This window comes from Mesoplodon bidens (genome assembly GCF_964165515.1).
Source record: "Mesoplodon bidens genome assembly, chromosome: 2".
NCBI lineage: Eukaryota > Metazoa > Chordata > Mammalia > Artiodactyla > Ziphiidae > Mesoplodon > Mesoplodon bidens.
In genome coordinates, this window is record NC_138177.1 from 133,360,851 (window position 1) to 133,377,635 (window position 16,785).

The 16,785-nt window shown below is 48.1% G+C and overlaps 1 protein-coding gene across 2 annotated transcripts in view; it reads left to right on the forward strand.

Annotated features, from left to right (window-relative positions):
* Positions 1–13,402, forward strand: part of KANK4 (KN motif and ankyrin repeat domains 4) — a 68,216-nt gene extending 54,814 nt beyond the window's left edge. For both annotated transcript variants that reach the window (XM_081224837.1, XM_081224836.1), the window contains 3 exons: positions 3,714–3,856; positions 7,498–7,698; positions 13,279–13,402. In XM_081224837.1, coding sequence (XP_081080963.1) covers positions 3,714–3,856; positions 7,498–7,698; positions 13,279–13,383 — 449 coding nt within the window. In that variant the 3' untranslated portion in view covers positions 13,384–13,402. The remainder of the gene's footprint in view (positions 1–3,713; positions 3,857–7,497; positions 7,699–13,278) is intronic.
* Positions 13,403–16,785: the final 3,383 nt, after the last annotated feature.

Genomic DNA, 16,785 nt, shown 5'->3' on the forward strand with positions numbered 1-16,785 from the left:
GTGGGTCCCAGTCGAATGTCGTCTGTGAGCTTAGGAAGGCTGTATGAGGGATATCTAGGAGGGTACCCACAAGAGGTATAAAACCACAAATGATCTACACGGATTAGGCCCTCTGCTAAGCACCTGGCACCTGAGATGTCATTTCATCGTCATAATGATCCTGTTATTAGGACGATTATTCCTGTTTTATAGGTGATGAAAGTGACACTCCGAAAAGTCAACATACTTGCTTTTAGATCATGCAATGACTAAGTGTGTTGCTGGGATTTGAAGACGATACCGTGGCAACCAGGAATTAGAGCACATGCTAGAACGATACACCCTTACTTAGGAAGCTGGAGGGGGAGTTTAAACAGGCATCAGGAAGTCTGAAGTTTGGATCCAACAGCTTCCCCCCAACTTGTGTCTTGTCCTCCGCCCCCCGCTTAAATCCCTCCCACGGCTTCCCCTTGCTCTTGGCCTTCAGGAATCCCAGATGGCCTGGTCCTGCCTGCCTTTGCTCTCTCTACCACCACCATGCACCCTCCTTCCCTCCACTCCAGCCACGTGTGGGCCTCAAACTCACCACGCTCATTCCCTCCTTAGGACTTCTGCACTTTCTTTCCATCTGGACCCTTTTCCCTGAAACTATTCTTATGACTGGCTTCTTCTCATCATTCAAGTCACAGCTCAGATGTCACCGCAGAAGGCTTCTTGGTGATCCATCTAAAGTGCCTGCCCCATCTCTCTCTAGCAGTACACCAAGTTTCTTTCTTCAGGTGATCTTTGCTTGTCACTTCTGTCTGAGTCTAACAGAACTCAGTTAGCCCGAGGGAGGCTCTTGTCTGTCCCCTTCCTTTCAGTGTCCCCAGCACCTAGACCAGCTCCTGGCTCATGGTGGGTGTCGAGTGAAAATATTTGTTAGACAAACGAGTGGACGGATGATTCCTGGGAGCTAGGTTAAATTCCAGTAAACTCTCATTCTCCAAAATTCCATTAGGCAGCCTTGAGGCTCTTTACCTGCAAGGAAAGGTAATGTACGTAATGACAGCCTGAAATTCTTTCTGCATCATCAGAGGAAGACGAAGTTACAATTCTAACATTCTTCAGGGATTCATGGATACCCTAAAAGTGGTAGCTCAGTTGAGAAAGGCACATAATTAAAGGAGCATGCCTCTGGGTTGCATTTACTGTGTTCAGTGTTAGGGCCTTTCTTTATAGAACGTGAATACCAACACCACCTACTGTTTGTTGAGTGCCTTCCCCAACCCAGACACAGTGCAATACTACCATATGCAGTCCTTGCGGGGATTGTGAAGCAGATAGTTAACGCATTTTCCAAGTGAGACAACTGAGGCTCAGAGAGGTCAAGTTATGTGGTCAAGGTCACAGAGCCAGTAGGTAGCTAAGCCAGAATTCTAACCATGATCTGTCACCCTCCCAACCTGGGCTTTTTTTCTACTACCCGAAGCTAGGTTCCAGGGACACTGTGAGGCCTTAGGCACACCTATTATGTGCACAAAAACTCTAAATATCCATAATGTAGCACCTTCATCTCTAAGTAGCTCAGAGGCTTGCAGCCTGTTAGAAGTCCTCTGGTTGGGCCAGGCCAGGCTGGAGAACAGACAACCTTTGATTTATTTGTTATAAATTTCTGCTGATGTTGTCCGAGATCCAGTCAATACTCATCAACCCTAAAGTGGTTTGGAAGCTTTCCCCTTTAACGTGCTGAAATAGCACAACAGCCGCAAGCATAAAGAAAGAAGGGGGCTGGGGAGACGGCCTGAAAGTGCCATTCCTTTCCCTCACTGTACTAGGGGTGTTGAGGAGGGCAGATCTGTCCCACTCCAAACTGGGCTCCCTTCCCAGCCATTTGTGAAGCATCTGGAAAGCACATTACAAACTGTAAAGGGCTGCACAGAAGTGACTCATCATTATTGAGAGTAGAGCCATGGGTGCACCTCCACCCCTTTAGTCCATTGTGATCCGTCCTCTATTTTGCCAGGACGCCTCTGCAGAAGAGGAAGCTGGCCGAGTTGGAGGATGTTCAGTCAAGAGCCTTGTCCTCGCCTCCGGGGAGGTTGATTTGCTCCCTGGAGCTGCTCAGAAACATCTGCTGTGCAAGCCAGGGGTCCTCAGCCCCTTTTCAGAGCCCCTGGGTAGGAGTTAGTTCTCACTCTACTGAGTTATAGGTCACGTTTCTGAAGAGAGTATAGAGAATCGTAACCTGAGGTTCATTTACGCATCTTAAAAGCAAACATAAAATAGTCACGGGGTAAAAATTTTAAAGTCATTAACGTGGCAACGCAGATATTCCCGTCTTTATGAGAACAGAGTTGTGAGGCGATGCATGGAGTTATTATTCGGCTTTCATAGCCCAGCTTGTCATGACAGTGGTCAGAGAGGCTTCAGGGAGGAAATTGCTGATACATGAGCCCAACTGTATGCATTGGCATCCTGGTCCCCTATGACACATTTCTGAAAAATTGTTTGGGGTGGAGTGGAGGGAATGTCAAACAAATATTGTTGTTTTTGTTGTTTTTCCCTTGCACAGAACTTATAAGTAACCCTGACAATTTGTCGTAAACCAGATTTGTTACAATGAAGCTCTAAGTCTTCAAGAGCAAGTAGCAAGGATGTAAAGACAAGAATACCATTCTGGACAATAATAGTAATAACAGCTAACACTTATGGAGCGTTTATTATGTGCTAGGCGCTGTTCTAAGTGCTTTTAATACATTAACTCATTAACTTTCACAGTAACCTTATAGGTCCTGTTATTAACCCCATTTTACAGAAGAGATGCTAAGAAAATCTCAGACTTGCCTTACTGAGATAGTTTTATTATCGTCCCAAAGAGACACATAGATTTTTTGCACGAGCAGCAGTACAGGGAAGATTTGGTTTTCCACACTGTACCGCCCTTATGAAGTGGGAGCCTTCAGACAACAGATAACAGGCTGAAGATCTCCTACATCTCCTTTGGTGGGAACGGATATGAATGCATATCCCCAGGGTTACAAAGCAGAAATTTCTTTTGAGTTCTCATTTAATACTTCATCTTAAAAATATGCCAGTTTTTCATTCTATTGTGAAATGTATATTCTTAATTGCTTTAATATAAAAATTTGTGGAGTGTTTTATTTTCTGCTCTGCTTTTCAAATGAAAATGGTTATTCCCGGAAGATTTCCCATGTTTATCCTGGGGTGTTTTTCATGTCCCCTGGTCCATTGCACAAGATATCACAAGCCTTTGGAAAAGACCTACAACCATAGCCAGCTGCTTAAGAGTTACACATAGACATAGAAGCAGACCTGAAATACACACCTGTGGGTGACGTGAGGCCATGTGAGTGATGGGCTCTAGCGCCGGATAGACCTGAGTCCTGGTCTCACTTCTCCTTCACTTGGGCAGTTGATATAGCTTCACTGACTTTCAGAGTCCTCATCTGTAAAATAGGAATAATGTTTGTCCTCCACTTTAGGAAATAAAGTCAAGGTCATCCACCTCTGACTCTCCTGTGGGCCTTTCTTGCTGGATATCCTCAGAAAACTTGTAAAGAAAAGTAGCCATTGTTAAAGGCTGCTAAAAATGTAGAACAGAGATTCCACCACTGGGAAAGGATTGCTCTATTCTGTGGCCCTTTAACCAGCTGGCAGCATCCTGTTGAACAGGCTAAAGCCTGGCTTCCAGCCTCTTGGGAGCTGTTCCAGCTTCGGTGTTTCTCTTGCAGGCGTCTGCAACGTGGACCATCAGAACAAAGCTGGCTACACTGCCGTGATGATCACTCCCCTGGCTTCTGCAGAGACCGATGAAGACATGGCTGTTGTCTGGAAGCTCTTACGAGAAGGAAATGTGAACATCCAAGCTACTCAGGTAGGAGGTGTGAACATGGTCTCTTTAATGAACACGGGCACCTCCCAGTTTTATTCTGCCACTGGAGTGAGAAACTCCATGCAGATCCATGTAGAGTTTTTCACCCGAGAAGTCTGGGCCCTCCAAATGGCATCTGTCCAAAGACTGGACATTCAGTTTCCTCAGAGCCTCCTGAGACCTGGTCATGAGCTTGTAATCTATGTCCCCGTCTGAAACTGGGCAAATTCCATCTGGGTCAGACTCCTCAAACCGAATGTTCCCACAGTTAGCACCTTGAGAAGGCGTTTGCTGGTTGTGCTCTAGAAAGCCCCTGCAGGAGATCCACCTCGATCATAAATTACAAAGCAGTTCAGAGGGTTGGGATGGCTCTGTTCAGCTTCTGGACCCTTCTACTTGAGAACACAGAGTAGGGGTGTGGCCCTTAGCCAGTGGACAAAGCTCCATATGGAACAGTGGGTATTCCTCGAAAGGCCACTTATCCATCTTTGACCAACAGAAGAACAAGTAGAGTGCATTCCACTCTCCATTTCCCCCTAGAGTGATCATCAGTGTAGCCTAACTCTCAAGAAGTGTAAAGGGGGCTTCCCTGGTGGCGCAGTGGTTGAGAGTCCGCCTGCCGATGCAGGGGACACAGGAAGATCCCACATGCCGTGGAGCAGCTGCGCCCGTGAGCCATGGCTGCTGAGCCTGCGCGTCCGGAGCCTGTGCTCCGCAACGGGAGAGGCCACAACAGTGAGAGGCCGGCGTACCGCAAAAAAAAAAAAAAAAAAGAAGTGTAAAGGGTCTGAGATTTTACTCTACCTTAAAGCTAACAAGTGTCATGGATGCTGGCAGAGGACCCAGGACTCTCATGCAAGAGACAAAGGACAGTGTGTTACTCACAGCAGTAACAGTAGTCAGAGCATTGGCATTTATACCAGTTCCCCAAGTCCCAATTCCCACTTCTCACAGGGCGGTGTGAGGAGGGCCAGATCCCTGCACACAGAGCGGAGGGAGGAGGGACTGGGGGAGGAACCCTGAGCTTAGGGAACCTGAATCTTTCATACTGGATAGTAATCATGTCTGCCTTCTGTTCTGGAGGGGACACTGTCTCTAAGTTCCAACGCTGTTCATTGTACATTCATCCTTAAAAAGATAGTCTCGAACAAAAGGTCAGATATTGCCTGACTCACGAAATACGCAGAAAGCCAAGAGATCCATAGAAAATTGTCTCCCAACCACCTATTTAACTCTGCTCACCACCCCGACCCCAAAGTGATTGCAGACAGTAGCCTAACCTGGTGGCAAAGTCTCTTTGCACACGTCACATACTAGCAATTCTACTGGTGGCAAGAAACAGACATTTGTAGCTTACTCTCTAGTTTTCAAAGTATCTTCACCCACCTACTCCATAGGACTCAGTAAAGCTGTTTTCATTTTAAATAATATGTTTTCCATAAACATATCAAATCTTTTTTTTCTAAATTGGTTCTCTTGAAGGGGGAATGCTCACTAATGATCAAAATCAATGCCCTTCTTATAGAGGAGAAACCAATGCTCTAGGAGAGTAAGGGACCCATCCCAGGTCACCAAGGGAGGGATGGGAATTCATAGTGCAGCTGCACCCTTCAGCACCCTCTGGGGGCTTTACATATGAGGGGAGCTGCAGGTACCAGGTTAAATAGGATTGAGCTGGGAGGCCAGGAGTCTCCTGGGCTAAACTACTTATTTCTCTCTGTATCTCCAGGGTCAGCGCTGCACCGGGCCATAGCAGTGCTCTGGAAATGGTTGTTGAATTAAATTGTATGGAGCCAGACCAGGAGGGAGGGGGCCCCAAGTCAGGCAGGGGGCAGACAGGAAGACATCTGCATATGTCATCTGGCTTTAATACCACTCAAAGAGAGGGGTCTGGAGGGAAACCTATGGTCTGGTTAGTGCAGTAAACAAGCATTACCTCAGGGCTGAGCATAAGCAAACCAAAGAGCAAACAAGCTTCTCTGGAAAGATCTGTCTGGGTTCCAGAGAAATGGGGAACCAGGACACCTAACGATACATTCACACATCCCAGGCGATGGTCAGACCTCATCTCTAATGCTCATAAATGCAATAATAGCTGAAATGTACACAGCATCTGTGCCACGCTCAGGCCTCACACCAGCCCCAGAAGGCAGGTAATGTCGTTAAGCATTCCTGCTTTACCAGATCAGGAAGAGTCACCGAGAGGTTAACTTGTCCAGATTCACATAAGTACAGAATGCGGCAAAGCCAGGATTTTTCTGATTGCGACCCCCTTTCTTTTCTCTAAGCCCCAGCCTTCCGGGCGGGGAAGCATAATCCATCAGTGACTGCAGATTGGAGCTTTAATCAGTGAACGCATCAGCCAACATATTTTACGTGTAAGACACTGTGCTCAGAGCCACAGGGGATCTGAGAGGCAAGAAACCAGTCCTTACCTATTCTCACATCCTTACGAAGCCTGACAGTCAGAGAGACATGCCTGAGCTGCCTGGAACCCAGGAGAGAACCACGAGGGCAAAATATATAATCAAGTCACATAAGAGGACTATGTATCTACAGGAAAATCCAGGAAAAATGATGATCAATTTGTAATCATAAAAGTTACTGCCACACATTTTTATATTTATACCCTTTATCTCATTTGATTTTCACAAAAGCCCTGTGAGGTATACAGGATGGGTCATAATTATATTAATTTTTAAGAAAGAAAGACCAAGGTTCAGGGACGTGAAGTGACGTGGCCAGGGTCACGCACTAGGAAACAGCAGAGCCAGAGCTTGGTCTTACTTTCTGACTCTAATCCATTGCCATGTGCATTGATGATTACAGGGATGTGAAAGATTGTTGTCAATGGCTGTGGATTAGAAATGACCACAGGACCATGTAAACAGAGAGCTTCTTGAGAAAAGAGGGTTCTGGGTATCATTCAACCAAAAATACCAGAGGTGTTCAGAGCAGCCCAAGACTTCCTGTACGAAGTTAGGCTGGGGCGGGGAGTCAGAAGCCATGGTCCTGACGTATTCAACCCTTCATTTATTCCATCATTCAGCACTTATCAGCATGTAGTTGGTGCTAGGCACTGGAGAGACAGAGATGAAAAAGACTTAGTTCCTGCCATCAAAGGTGTCACAGTCTTGGGCTTCCCTGGTGGCACAGTGGTTGAGAGTCCGCCTGCCAATGCAGGGGACACAGGTTCGTGCCCCGGTCTGGGAAGATCTCACATGCCGTGGAGTGGCTGGGCCCGTGAGCCATGGCCGCTGAGCCTGCGCGTCTGGAGCCTGTGCTCCGCAACGGGAGAGGCCACAACAGTCAGAGGCCCACGTACCACAAAAAAAAAAAAAAAAAAAAAGATGTCACAGTCTATTAGAAAGAGAGAGGTTGACAGGTTGAAATGCCAAGTGGTAAATGCTGTGTTATGACCCCTGTGCCTGGGGTGTTAGTACAGGGCTTTAGGGAGGATGCAGCGTTTGACTCGTGTCTTGGAAGACTAGAAGTTTACCAGGCCAAGGAGGATGTGTCCCTTACCACAGAGATTCAGGTCAACTGTCATTTTCCAGAGAAGTCTCTCCTGATTACACCCAGGCTGCGGAGGGGGTCCTTCCCATCAGCCCCAGCCTCACCACACCCCTGCTCTCTGTGTGCAGGGAGGCCAGACTGCGCTGATGCTGGGAGTCAGCCACGACAGGGAGGACATGGTCCAAGCGCTACTGAGCTGCCAGGCAGATGTCAACCTACAGGACCACGATGGATCGTCAGCCCTCATGCTGGCCTGTCGCCATGGCAACGTCGACATGGTCCGGCTGCTCCTGGCACAGCCGGCCTGTGACAGCAGCCTGACTGACAAGGTGAGACTTACAGGGAATGCACAACTGGCTGTTCCATTTCCCTTCCTGAAAGGTATCTTGCCAGCCAGCAAAATTCAAGGAACCATATGGCAGTGGGAACAGAATTGACCTCATAAGGCTGCTGTTGGATTTAAATGAGATGACCCATGTAAATGCTGGGAGATTTGGAGCTGAGAAACCCCAAACCCTAGCCTTTCACACCATTCTGAGGGATGGTGCTCAGGCCTGGTCTTGGCCCTGAACCACATCTGGTCATGGCAGCATGTGGGCTTTTGAGGCAGCAGCTTGAGTAGGGAAGCTATGCTGTCCGTGGGGCTCCCAAAGGCTGGATGAAGGAACCAAGTACAAACTGTGTCCACTCTTGGACAGTGACCTACCTTACAGAGTGGCCCATTTCATCAAGCCACCCTGCTTGAAGTTGCATTGCCAGATACATGCTTCTTGTACGGTGATGGCGTTGATGATGATGATGGTGATGCTGGTGGTGGTCGTGGTGGTGACACAGTAATAAAAGCTAACCTGTATCATGTGCTGGCTTGGTGCCAGGTACTGTACCAAGCAGTTACCACGGACTCTCTAGTTTAAATCCCACAACAGTCCTATTAGATTCACTCTGTTGATGCCACCCATTTGCTCATGGGGGAACAGAGGCCCTGAGTGGTTAAGTAACAGACCCAAGATCACACAGCTCGTGCAACCAGCTCCATCAAACTCCTAAGAGCACTCACAGGAACTAACTCTTCCCATGCATTACCTCACGAATCCTCTCAGTAATCCAATGAGGTAGATACTGCCACCCCCATTTTGTATTGATAAGGAAGCAGAGGCCTAAAGCGTTTATATAGCTGTCATAAGCTCACAAGCTGCTGATTCTTGAAGCAAGAATTCGAGCCCAGGTCTGACTTAATGCTGACACTGTAACTGAATGCTTTAAACAGACTTCTCTGTACTTTCTTAACATCCACACTTCAAAAGGAGCCAAGGCCTGAGGGGGGAAAGAGAACCCCCTCCCCGCCCAGGGACAGCCCCTCTTACCAAGCCACATCTGAAAACGCCCTGCCACTGTTCCATCACTGATTCAAGCTGCTGGGTCCCTTGTACCACACCCAGGCAGCAGGCACCCAGGCCCAGTATCTTCAGGTCCCACAAACTCCAGCTCTGCCCAAAGCCATTTCTCTGATCATTAGAGAACACAGACCCTCTTGAAATGCCTGTGGGAACAGTGGTGGGCTCTGGAAGTAAGAGCCTCCTTTTCCAAATGTGATACAGTCAGATAAAGGCTCTATGTTAATGAGCTCCCTGCAGGGTCACCCTGGGGCAGAAGGAGGTAGGCCCTTAATCTGGAACAGGCCCAGGGCCCTCTTAGGAGTGACCAGTGCAGTTGGCCAGGGGAGGCCTGAGAGGGCAGGCCTGTGGGACGGGGGGCAGGAGCTTTGGAAGTCCCTGGTTAGTGGGGGTCATCAGGCAGTGAGACTGAGAGAGTCTCCTGCCACAGATTAGAGAGCTCAGTAGCTCCTTTCAGTAGTTGGAGGTAGGGCTCTGTTGAACTTTGGACAAATCGAGTGATTGTTAGAAGCATGGACTTTAGAATTAAACACTCATGAGTTTGAAACAGGGTTCTGTGACTGTGTGCCTTTGGGCAGGTCACTTAACCACTCTGAGCCTCTGCATGTTCGTCTGTAAATGAGAATAGTCATAGACCAGGTCTAAATACGGTGATGTTTGTAAAGCCCCTATTTGACATCTAGGAGATACTCAGTTGATGGCAACTGTTATTGTTGGGAATAGGTGAACCATGATAGCAAATATGAAGCAGCCACCACACCAATGAGTAGGGAACCTGGGCATTTGCAGGCAGTGTCTGCAGGGAGCAGGGAGGATGAAGGTCTGGAGTTAGAGGAGCCATTCAGAGGAGGCTGGAGCCTAAAGGGAGAAGTACTCCCATCTGGGAGGGATTTTACCCTCTAGGGGAGATTCAGCAGTGTCTAGAGACATTTTTATCTGTCATAAGCATGTGTGGGGGGCAGTTCTGGCATCTAGTGGGTAGAGGCCGGGGAAGCTGCTAAACATCCTACAAAGTACAGGAACACTGAAGAATTACAGATTATCTGGCCCAACATGGCAGTAGTGCCTCAGCTGAGAAACCCTGGTATAGGTGAGTGCTGAAATCCAGGTGGGATGAAATGCTGTCCCAGTGAAGTGCTGGAGGTTGAGGACAGGCTGGTTGCAGTTCGGGGCAGCCTGAGAAGAAGGAACTAGGCAGCTAAACCAGAGATGGCAGCAGAAGCCTGTCTTAGGGGAAGGTGGAGAGCGTTAGGGGATGCCCAGTGAGCACAGGGGTGCCCAAGCGATACAGGTGGCAGGCCCACAGAAGTTTCTAGACCTTGCTCCTGGCCCAATCACCTGCTGCCTGCTGGGGACAGGGTTGACTCAGGAGTCACAGCCAAATTTCCTGAAGGTGACTTGGGTGAAAAGTTTCAGTGAGAGATGGGGACCGACGACTGGGTCTTGGCAAGCACCAAGCCCTGTGCCTCCAGCTTTCCATTGAAGGGTGGAGTCCAGCCCTTATCATGATCACCATCTCGTTTCAACGTTCACTTTCCTATGGAGACTTAGGTGCTCCCTTGGAAAACTGAAAGAGAAATCATGTCCTGAAATTGGTTCCTCTCATCCTACCAACATGTAAAGGTTGCTATAAATGCAGAACCCCCAGAACAGCCAGCAAGGCACCTTCCCCACGTTTAGAAGGTAATTCGGGAAATTGGTCACCCAGCCTATTGGGACCCCCAGAGTGACGAGGATGAGGAGGTGGTGGTGAGACCTGATCCCTGGCCCCCAAGGCTTACCCTTTGAAGGACTTGTTTGGGCAGTGACTCCAAAGCATGCATCAAAGTGAAAGCTTCTTGAAGGCATAGACTCTGCCTTGCTCATCTTTGCCTGATATGTAGTGGCTTCTTGGTGAGTTTTTGTCATATTGAGAGATAATCCCCTACCACACACACACACACACACACACACACACACACACACACTCACACACAAGGTGTGCTGGCTGCCTGACCCCTTCGGGCTCTCTGGGCCTGCAGTGCTGCCGAGCAGGGACTTGTCGTGCTTGGCTTCCACCAGAGCTGCGTGCCGTGGGCTTGTTCCCAGGGCTCGGGCAGAGGCATCTCAGGGGCACACCCTCCCTAGGTGGTCTCTCTGGCCACACTTTCTGAAATGAATGGGGCCCCCGCTTTCCATGTGTGTAGTTGAAGAGCCTACAGATGCAGGCTGTCATCTCCAGGTGGGCCCTGTTCAAGGGTGCATGTGTCCCCTGGGACTGGCCCTGTGGCTCTTTCCCATAATAACGTTAATCATGCTGTCTCCTTGTTTATGTGGAGCGTCAGGGTTGACAAAGTGCAGCAGGGGACAGGCCTAAATAAACCCAGGCCCCTCTGGTGGGGCTTTCACAAGAATCTTCTGTGGAAAATCTTTGCTTTCTTCCAGACTTGGACAATCTAAGAACATACTCATTAGGATTTAGGTGGCTCAGGTTCTTCATCAACTTGAAATGAATACTCTGTTATCATCCAGCATTCCCTCTTTCAGCAGTGCTTATTGAGGGCTGACCAGACCGCAGGCATGAAGCCAGGGGCTGGGCCAGCAGAACAGGCCAGATCCAGTGTCTGACCTTGTGGAGACTGAGATTTATCAAATAACCCCACAAATACCAACTTACAAAGACGGGTAAAAGGGGGGTACAAGGAATCATGAGGCCTTTTCAGGGAAAGAACTTCATCTGTTTTGTGAAGGCTGTCTGCTGAAATGCCACTTCCTTCCTCTCCCCACCCCCTGCCCTCCCCCCATATACACAGGGTGGTCATCCTGTCCCTTGAGCTCACTCTGTTCCTTTGCTGGCTTGTTTGGCCTTTAGCCGTACATTATAGTTATTTACATGTGTGTGGAGCCCCGATGGCAGCTGGACTCCATCCTGGAGCACAGAGAAGAGACTGAAGGGTTTTTAGCTGAGCGTGAACACTTCCCACCTGCTTCTTTGGAGTTTCCACATTTTAGAAAGTAATTCCCCCCATCTGCAGTAGAGTAGAGAACACTCTAGCGGGGTCTTGAGTGGCCCCCATGTGTCAAACCCATTCATATTTATACAGCAAAATGTAAAAGTATTGATACTTAAATGGGCTAAGTGAGGGCCAGAGATAACCTCAGGTTTTGCCTCAAAATGAGTTGCCAAAAAAGTGGTTTTCAGAGCTGTTTAGATTTCAGAATTCTGGGTTCGGGATTGAGCCCTTGGAGCTCAGCGTCCACTGCATCATGGCGACCCTTCCCCTCATCTCTGGGTAGAGAATGGTTGGTGCTGCCTGCTGAGAGCCGCTCTGTTTGCAGCTTCTTTAGACAGCGGAATGGGAAGCTTCTTGCACAGCAGCCATGGTGAGAAAAGCATGCATCAGGAAGTAAAAATAAGTGTGTCCTTCTGGGCTGCAAGCCCACTTCAAAGAATTGGTCCTTAGGAAATAGTTAGGAATGGGAGGATGCTTTCTGCACTAAGTTTATGGTGGTGAAGACTTGGAAACAACCTAAATCTCCAATAAAAGGAAAATAGTTCAGTAAATAATGGAATATTATACAGCCAGTAGGTAAAACCTATATGTCCTGATGACTATGTAAGAGCAGGGAAAGTCTTATAGCATATCATGGTGAGTTAAAAATAAAAGTACATTCAGAATTGATATACATTATCATTCCTCTATTTAAAAACCAACAACAGGGCTTCCCTGGTGGTGCAGTGGTTGGGAGTCCACCTGCCGATGCAGGGGACGCGGGTTCGTGCCCCGGTCCGGGAGGATCCCACATGCCGCGGAACGGCTGGGCCCGTGAGCCATGGCCGCTGAGCCTGCGCGTCCGGAGCCTGTGCTCCACAACGGGAGAGGCCACAACGGTGAGAGGCCTGCGTACCACACACACACACACAAAAAAACAACAACAGGGCTTCCCTGGTGGCACAGTGGTTGAGAGTCCACCTGCCGATGCAGGGGACGCAGATTCGTGCCCCTGTCCGGGAAGATCCCACATGCCGCGGAGCGGCTGGGCCCCTGAGCCATGGCCGCTGGGCCTGTGCATCCGGAGCCTGTGCTCTGCAACGGAAGAGGCCACAACAGTGAGAGGCCTGCGTACCGCAAAACAAACAAACAAACAAACAAAACCAACAACACATTGGCACAGGAGAAAAGACTGGAGGGAAATTTACCGAAATCCTAACTCTCATTTAGGTCTGTGTAATGGAATAATGGAAGAGTTGTTTTCATTCCTCTGTTTTCCAATTTTTTTAAAAAAGTATTAAAAACCAAGCAACACTTCTTTATTTTCATTGGCACAGATTTCCCAGGAGTGAATGATGTTTCCATGGAAGGGGGCCCACTTCTCTGATCCTCATGCCATTCGAGTTTCCTGCTCTCCTCTGTGAATGCTTGGAATAGACTTCTACGTCCCATGCGTACCCCTTGCTCCCAACTCACCCTTCCTTTCTGCGGTGGGAGGCAAATGGGATAAAAATTTGTTTTTCCTTTTCTTTCTCCCCTGTAGGCTGGCCGAACAGCTTTGTCCATCGTTCTGAAATCGCCCGCCCATGTGGAAATTGCAGGGCTGCTACGGGCCCACGCGAAGCAGGGCAGGTCCCTGGGACCGTAGGGGCTGCAGAAGAGCTGGCAGCAGGGAACAGAAGGGGCCTTCTCTGGACTCCTCCCTCGCCCTTGGAGAGGGCACGGGTCATAGCCAGGGGGCCACCCCGCAAGAGAAGAAACTATGTCAAATACGCACATACATTCCTCTTGTATAATTCTGCTCATTAGGATGCTTTGTAGTTTTTGCCTTAGGCCAAGCCCCAAAACTGCGGGCTGCAGAGGGGTGCAAGGTACAAAGTGCATTGGTGTTGGCTAAAAAATCCCGACTATCTTCAGCCTCGAGTTCCTCGGGACTCTACCCTTTGTAGCACCGTGCAGAGAGCAGGCAGGCAGGAGCACAGTAGCAAAGCAATACTTTTCACATGGAATTTTAAAGTGCGCCATCTTTCTGTTTTATAATCAATTATATATGAAGATATCCCATTGAATATGCATGTCTAGAGAGGAGGGGGTGGGGAAGGGGTGGGATTTAAGCAGCTTCCCTGGCAGTCATTCTCTGTAGGACCCTAGGAGACTCACCATGCAGGCAGGTGAAACTGAACAAACCCCTCTGGGGCCTTTGTTTAGTTGGCGTTGACAGAGAAATCTGAAACTCAGACGAGGTAGGAAGAAGCACATTGGCATCAATGCCAGATATACAGTCTTGACCATTTCCGAGTCACCAAGTGGCTCTACTTTGCTCTAGGAAATTGGAATCAATCAGGAAGTTATCCAATCCATTGAAGCACACCACATATATCTAGGCAGAGTTCAGTTACGTCAGCTCTTCTGAATCTGCGAAAGAAACAAATGAATCAGAGTGAGCATACTTCTTGAGATGGGTTATTATCATCCAGAAGCCACCACTGTTCCTTTGTAGCAGCACCCATGGACTCATGGTAATCCTGGCTCCTTTCCCCTCCACCCTTATGAGCAGACTATGAGCCCTCATGTGGCTCTGACATTTCTGAGGCTCCTAGCTGCAGAACTTGTCAGCCTGCAGCAGGAATGTGGAAGCTGGGCTGCGCAGGGCCCCCTCTGCACTGACATATCTGTCTACTGGAAAGTTAGTTCTTAAACTTCCACAATCCCAGGGGCCCACATGTGCATGACTTTATCTATGAATTTGTTCTTTCTTAAAAATCTCTTATGCAAAACAATCCCTCTTGTATAAAAAGGAAAGACATCAAAGCTGGGTGAGCCTCACACTGGTAACTCAAAAGCTTGAGTTCTCATTTGACTCAGATATCAATTTGCTTGGTGCCCCTTGGGTGAGTCATGGAACCTCTCTGGGCCCCAATTTCATCATCTCTAAAAATGGAAATCATCATACAACCTTCGTCCTGGGGGTGCTGGGCAAGGAACAGCTGATGGATGTTTTAGAATCCAATTTGTAATCCATAAAGACTGCTGAAATGGCACAGCAAACTTCAGTACAACTTTGTGATTCATGAGAGAGGCTCTAAGCCCCAGAGCGGGACATTGATGTGTGATGGTGCTGCTCAGAGAGAATGGAGCAAATAATGATCTAAAATGCTTTAAATGGGTTTATTTTGACCTCAAAGCACATGTTAAGAGCAGAACCCCACATTAATAAATGTTCTAGTCCAGTGCTTCTCAAACTTTGATGTGCATACAAATCACCTGGAGAGCTTGTTGTTGAAACGCAGTCAGTCTGCGAGGGAAGGGAGCTGGAGAGTCTACATTTCTAACCAGTTCCCAGGGGATGCTGACGCCACAGGGCCACACCACACGTGCAGTAGCAAGACTCTGGCCTATCCTGACCGTTTATGTATTAAAATGCTGCCTCTCGATATTCTGTCTCAAAGTTTCTTTGCATTTCTCTGCTCTCAGCTCTTGTGAATTTGCAATCATTGCAAATTATTTTCTATTATGGTTCTGCAGAGAGCATTAAGGGGGTCCGTGTCCTGGTTGCCAATTTAGGGTCTATCTCTGCATCTCATGTTAGGGTGGTAAATTTTATTTGGTCATATTTTTTAAAATTATCTCATTCGAGTCCAGCTATTAAAAACTGCTTATTTACCAGAGAAGGCAAACTGGTTTTCCTAGAGTTTGAAGCCACTGAGTCATTATCAGAAAGACTTTTTCACCCTTTCTGAGATTTTAAATAAGTTTCTTTTCATGTTGAGTTTGGAACGTGAACACATGATCTCATCACTTAACCATTCCATTCCGTTGGAATGTCTGAGCCCAGAGCATGGTGAGATGAACAAGGACAGCCTGCCTCCCTGTCACTGTCACCGCTCTAGAATCATTCCACAAAAATCTGCTGGAACCGGCCCGGTGCCTGACACTGTTCCCCGCACTGGCTTTTGGAAAGCAGCTGTGGTTCCCTCTAGAAAACCAGTGTCTAAGGTTACCATGATCCCAGTCCCAGGCTTTCCAGGACTTTAAGCCAAGGTTCCACTGATTAACACATTTATCCAGTGTCTGACAGCACAGCCTCCAAGCAACATAAGTCAGGCTCACTGGAGACAGGAATTAAGCTCAGGCCTGGGGGGAGACCCACAGATATTTTAGCTTCCCTCACTGCCTGCAAGGGAGCTTACAATCTGCTTTGGAAGACAGGACACATGGGCTAATAGTAAAGAATAAAACCAGACAACATAGTTTATTCCACAAATATTTCTGGAGTACCCACTGTGTGCAAGTGCTGGGCTTGAATTAGAGTCATCATAGTGACACAGTTCAGACGGCCACTTCATCTACCTGGGGAAACAGAATGTGAGAAGGAAGCCTAGAACACTACAGGGGTACCAATAAAGGGCACTAGAGCGGGCCTTAGGAAGTCAAGGGAGGCTGCTAGAGAAAGAAGAGTCTAATTGAAAATGTAAAGATTAGTGGATGTTCGCCAGAAAAGGAAGAGTACTGAGAGGTGAGGAGAGGACTGAGTGTGTCAGGCAGAGAGACCAGTGTTGCCAAGGCTGAAAGACTTGAGAGCTGGCATTTGGGGACCTTCATTCAGTTTGATAGAACTGCCATGTAGAGTTTGAGAGGGACGCTGAGATCAAAGGGTGGATTTGGAAGAGATGAGACTGAAAATACCTGAGGACCAGATCAAAAAGGGCCCGAAATCTGTGATAGCTCTTTGTTCTAAAGGCAATGAAAGTCTACTGATTTATGATTGAGAAATTCATTCACCTAACCTTCATTTAACACAGATGTGTCAGGTACTTACTCCCTTCCAAGTCCTGTGTTTGGGGCTGAGGACATGCTGGTAGGCAAGTTAGGCACAGAACTCACAGTTTAGCAGGGAAGAAAGACAAACAAGTCCTCTTGGCCCAGAATGATGCACATTGTAACTGGGAAAGTACAAGGTGTGATGGGGACACATAGGTGGGACCCTCAGCCTAGTCGGAAGGTGGGGATGGAGTCGAGGAAGGCTTCCCGAGGAATGTTTAAGCTTTCT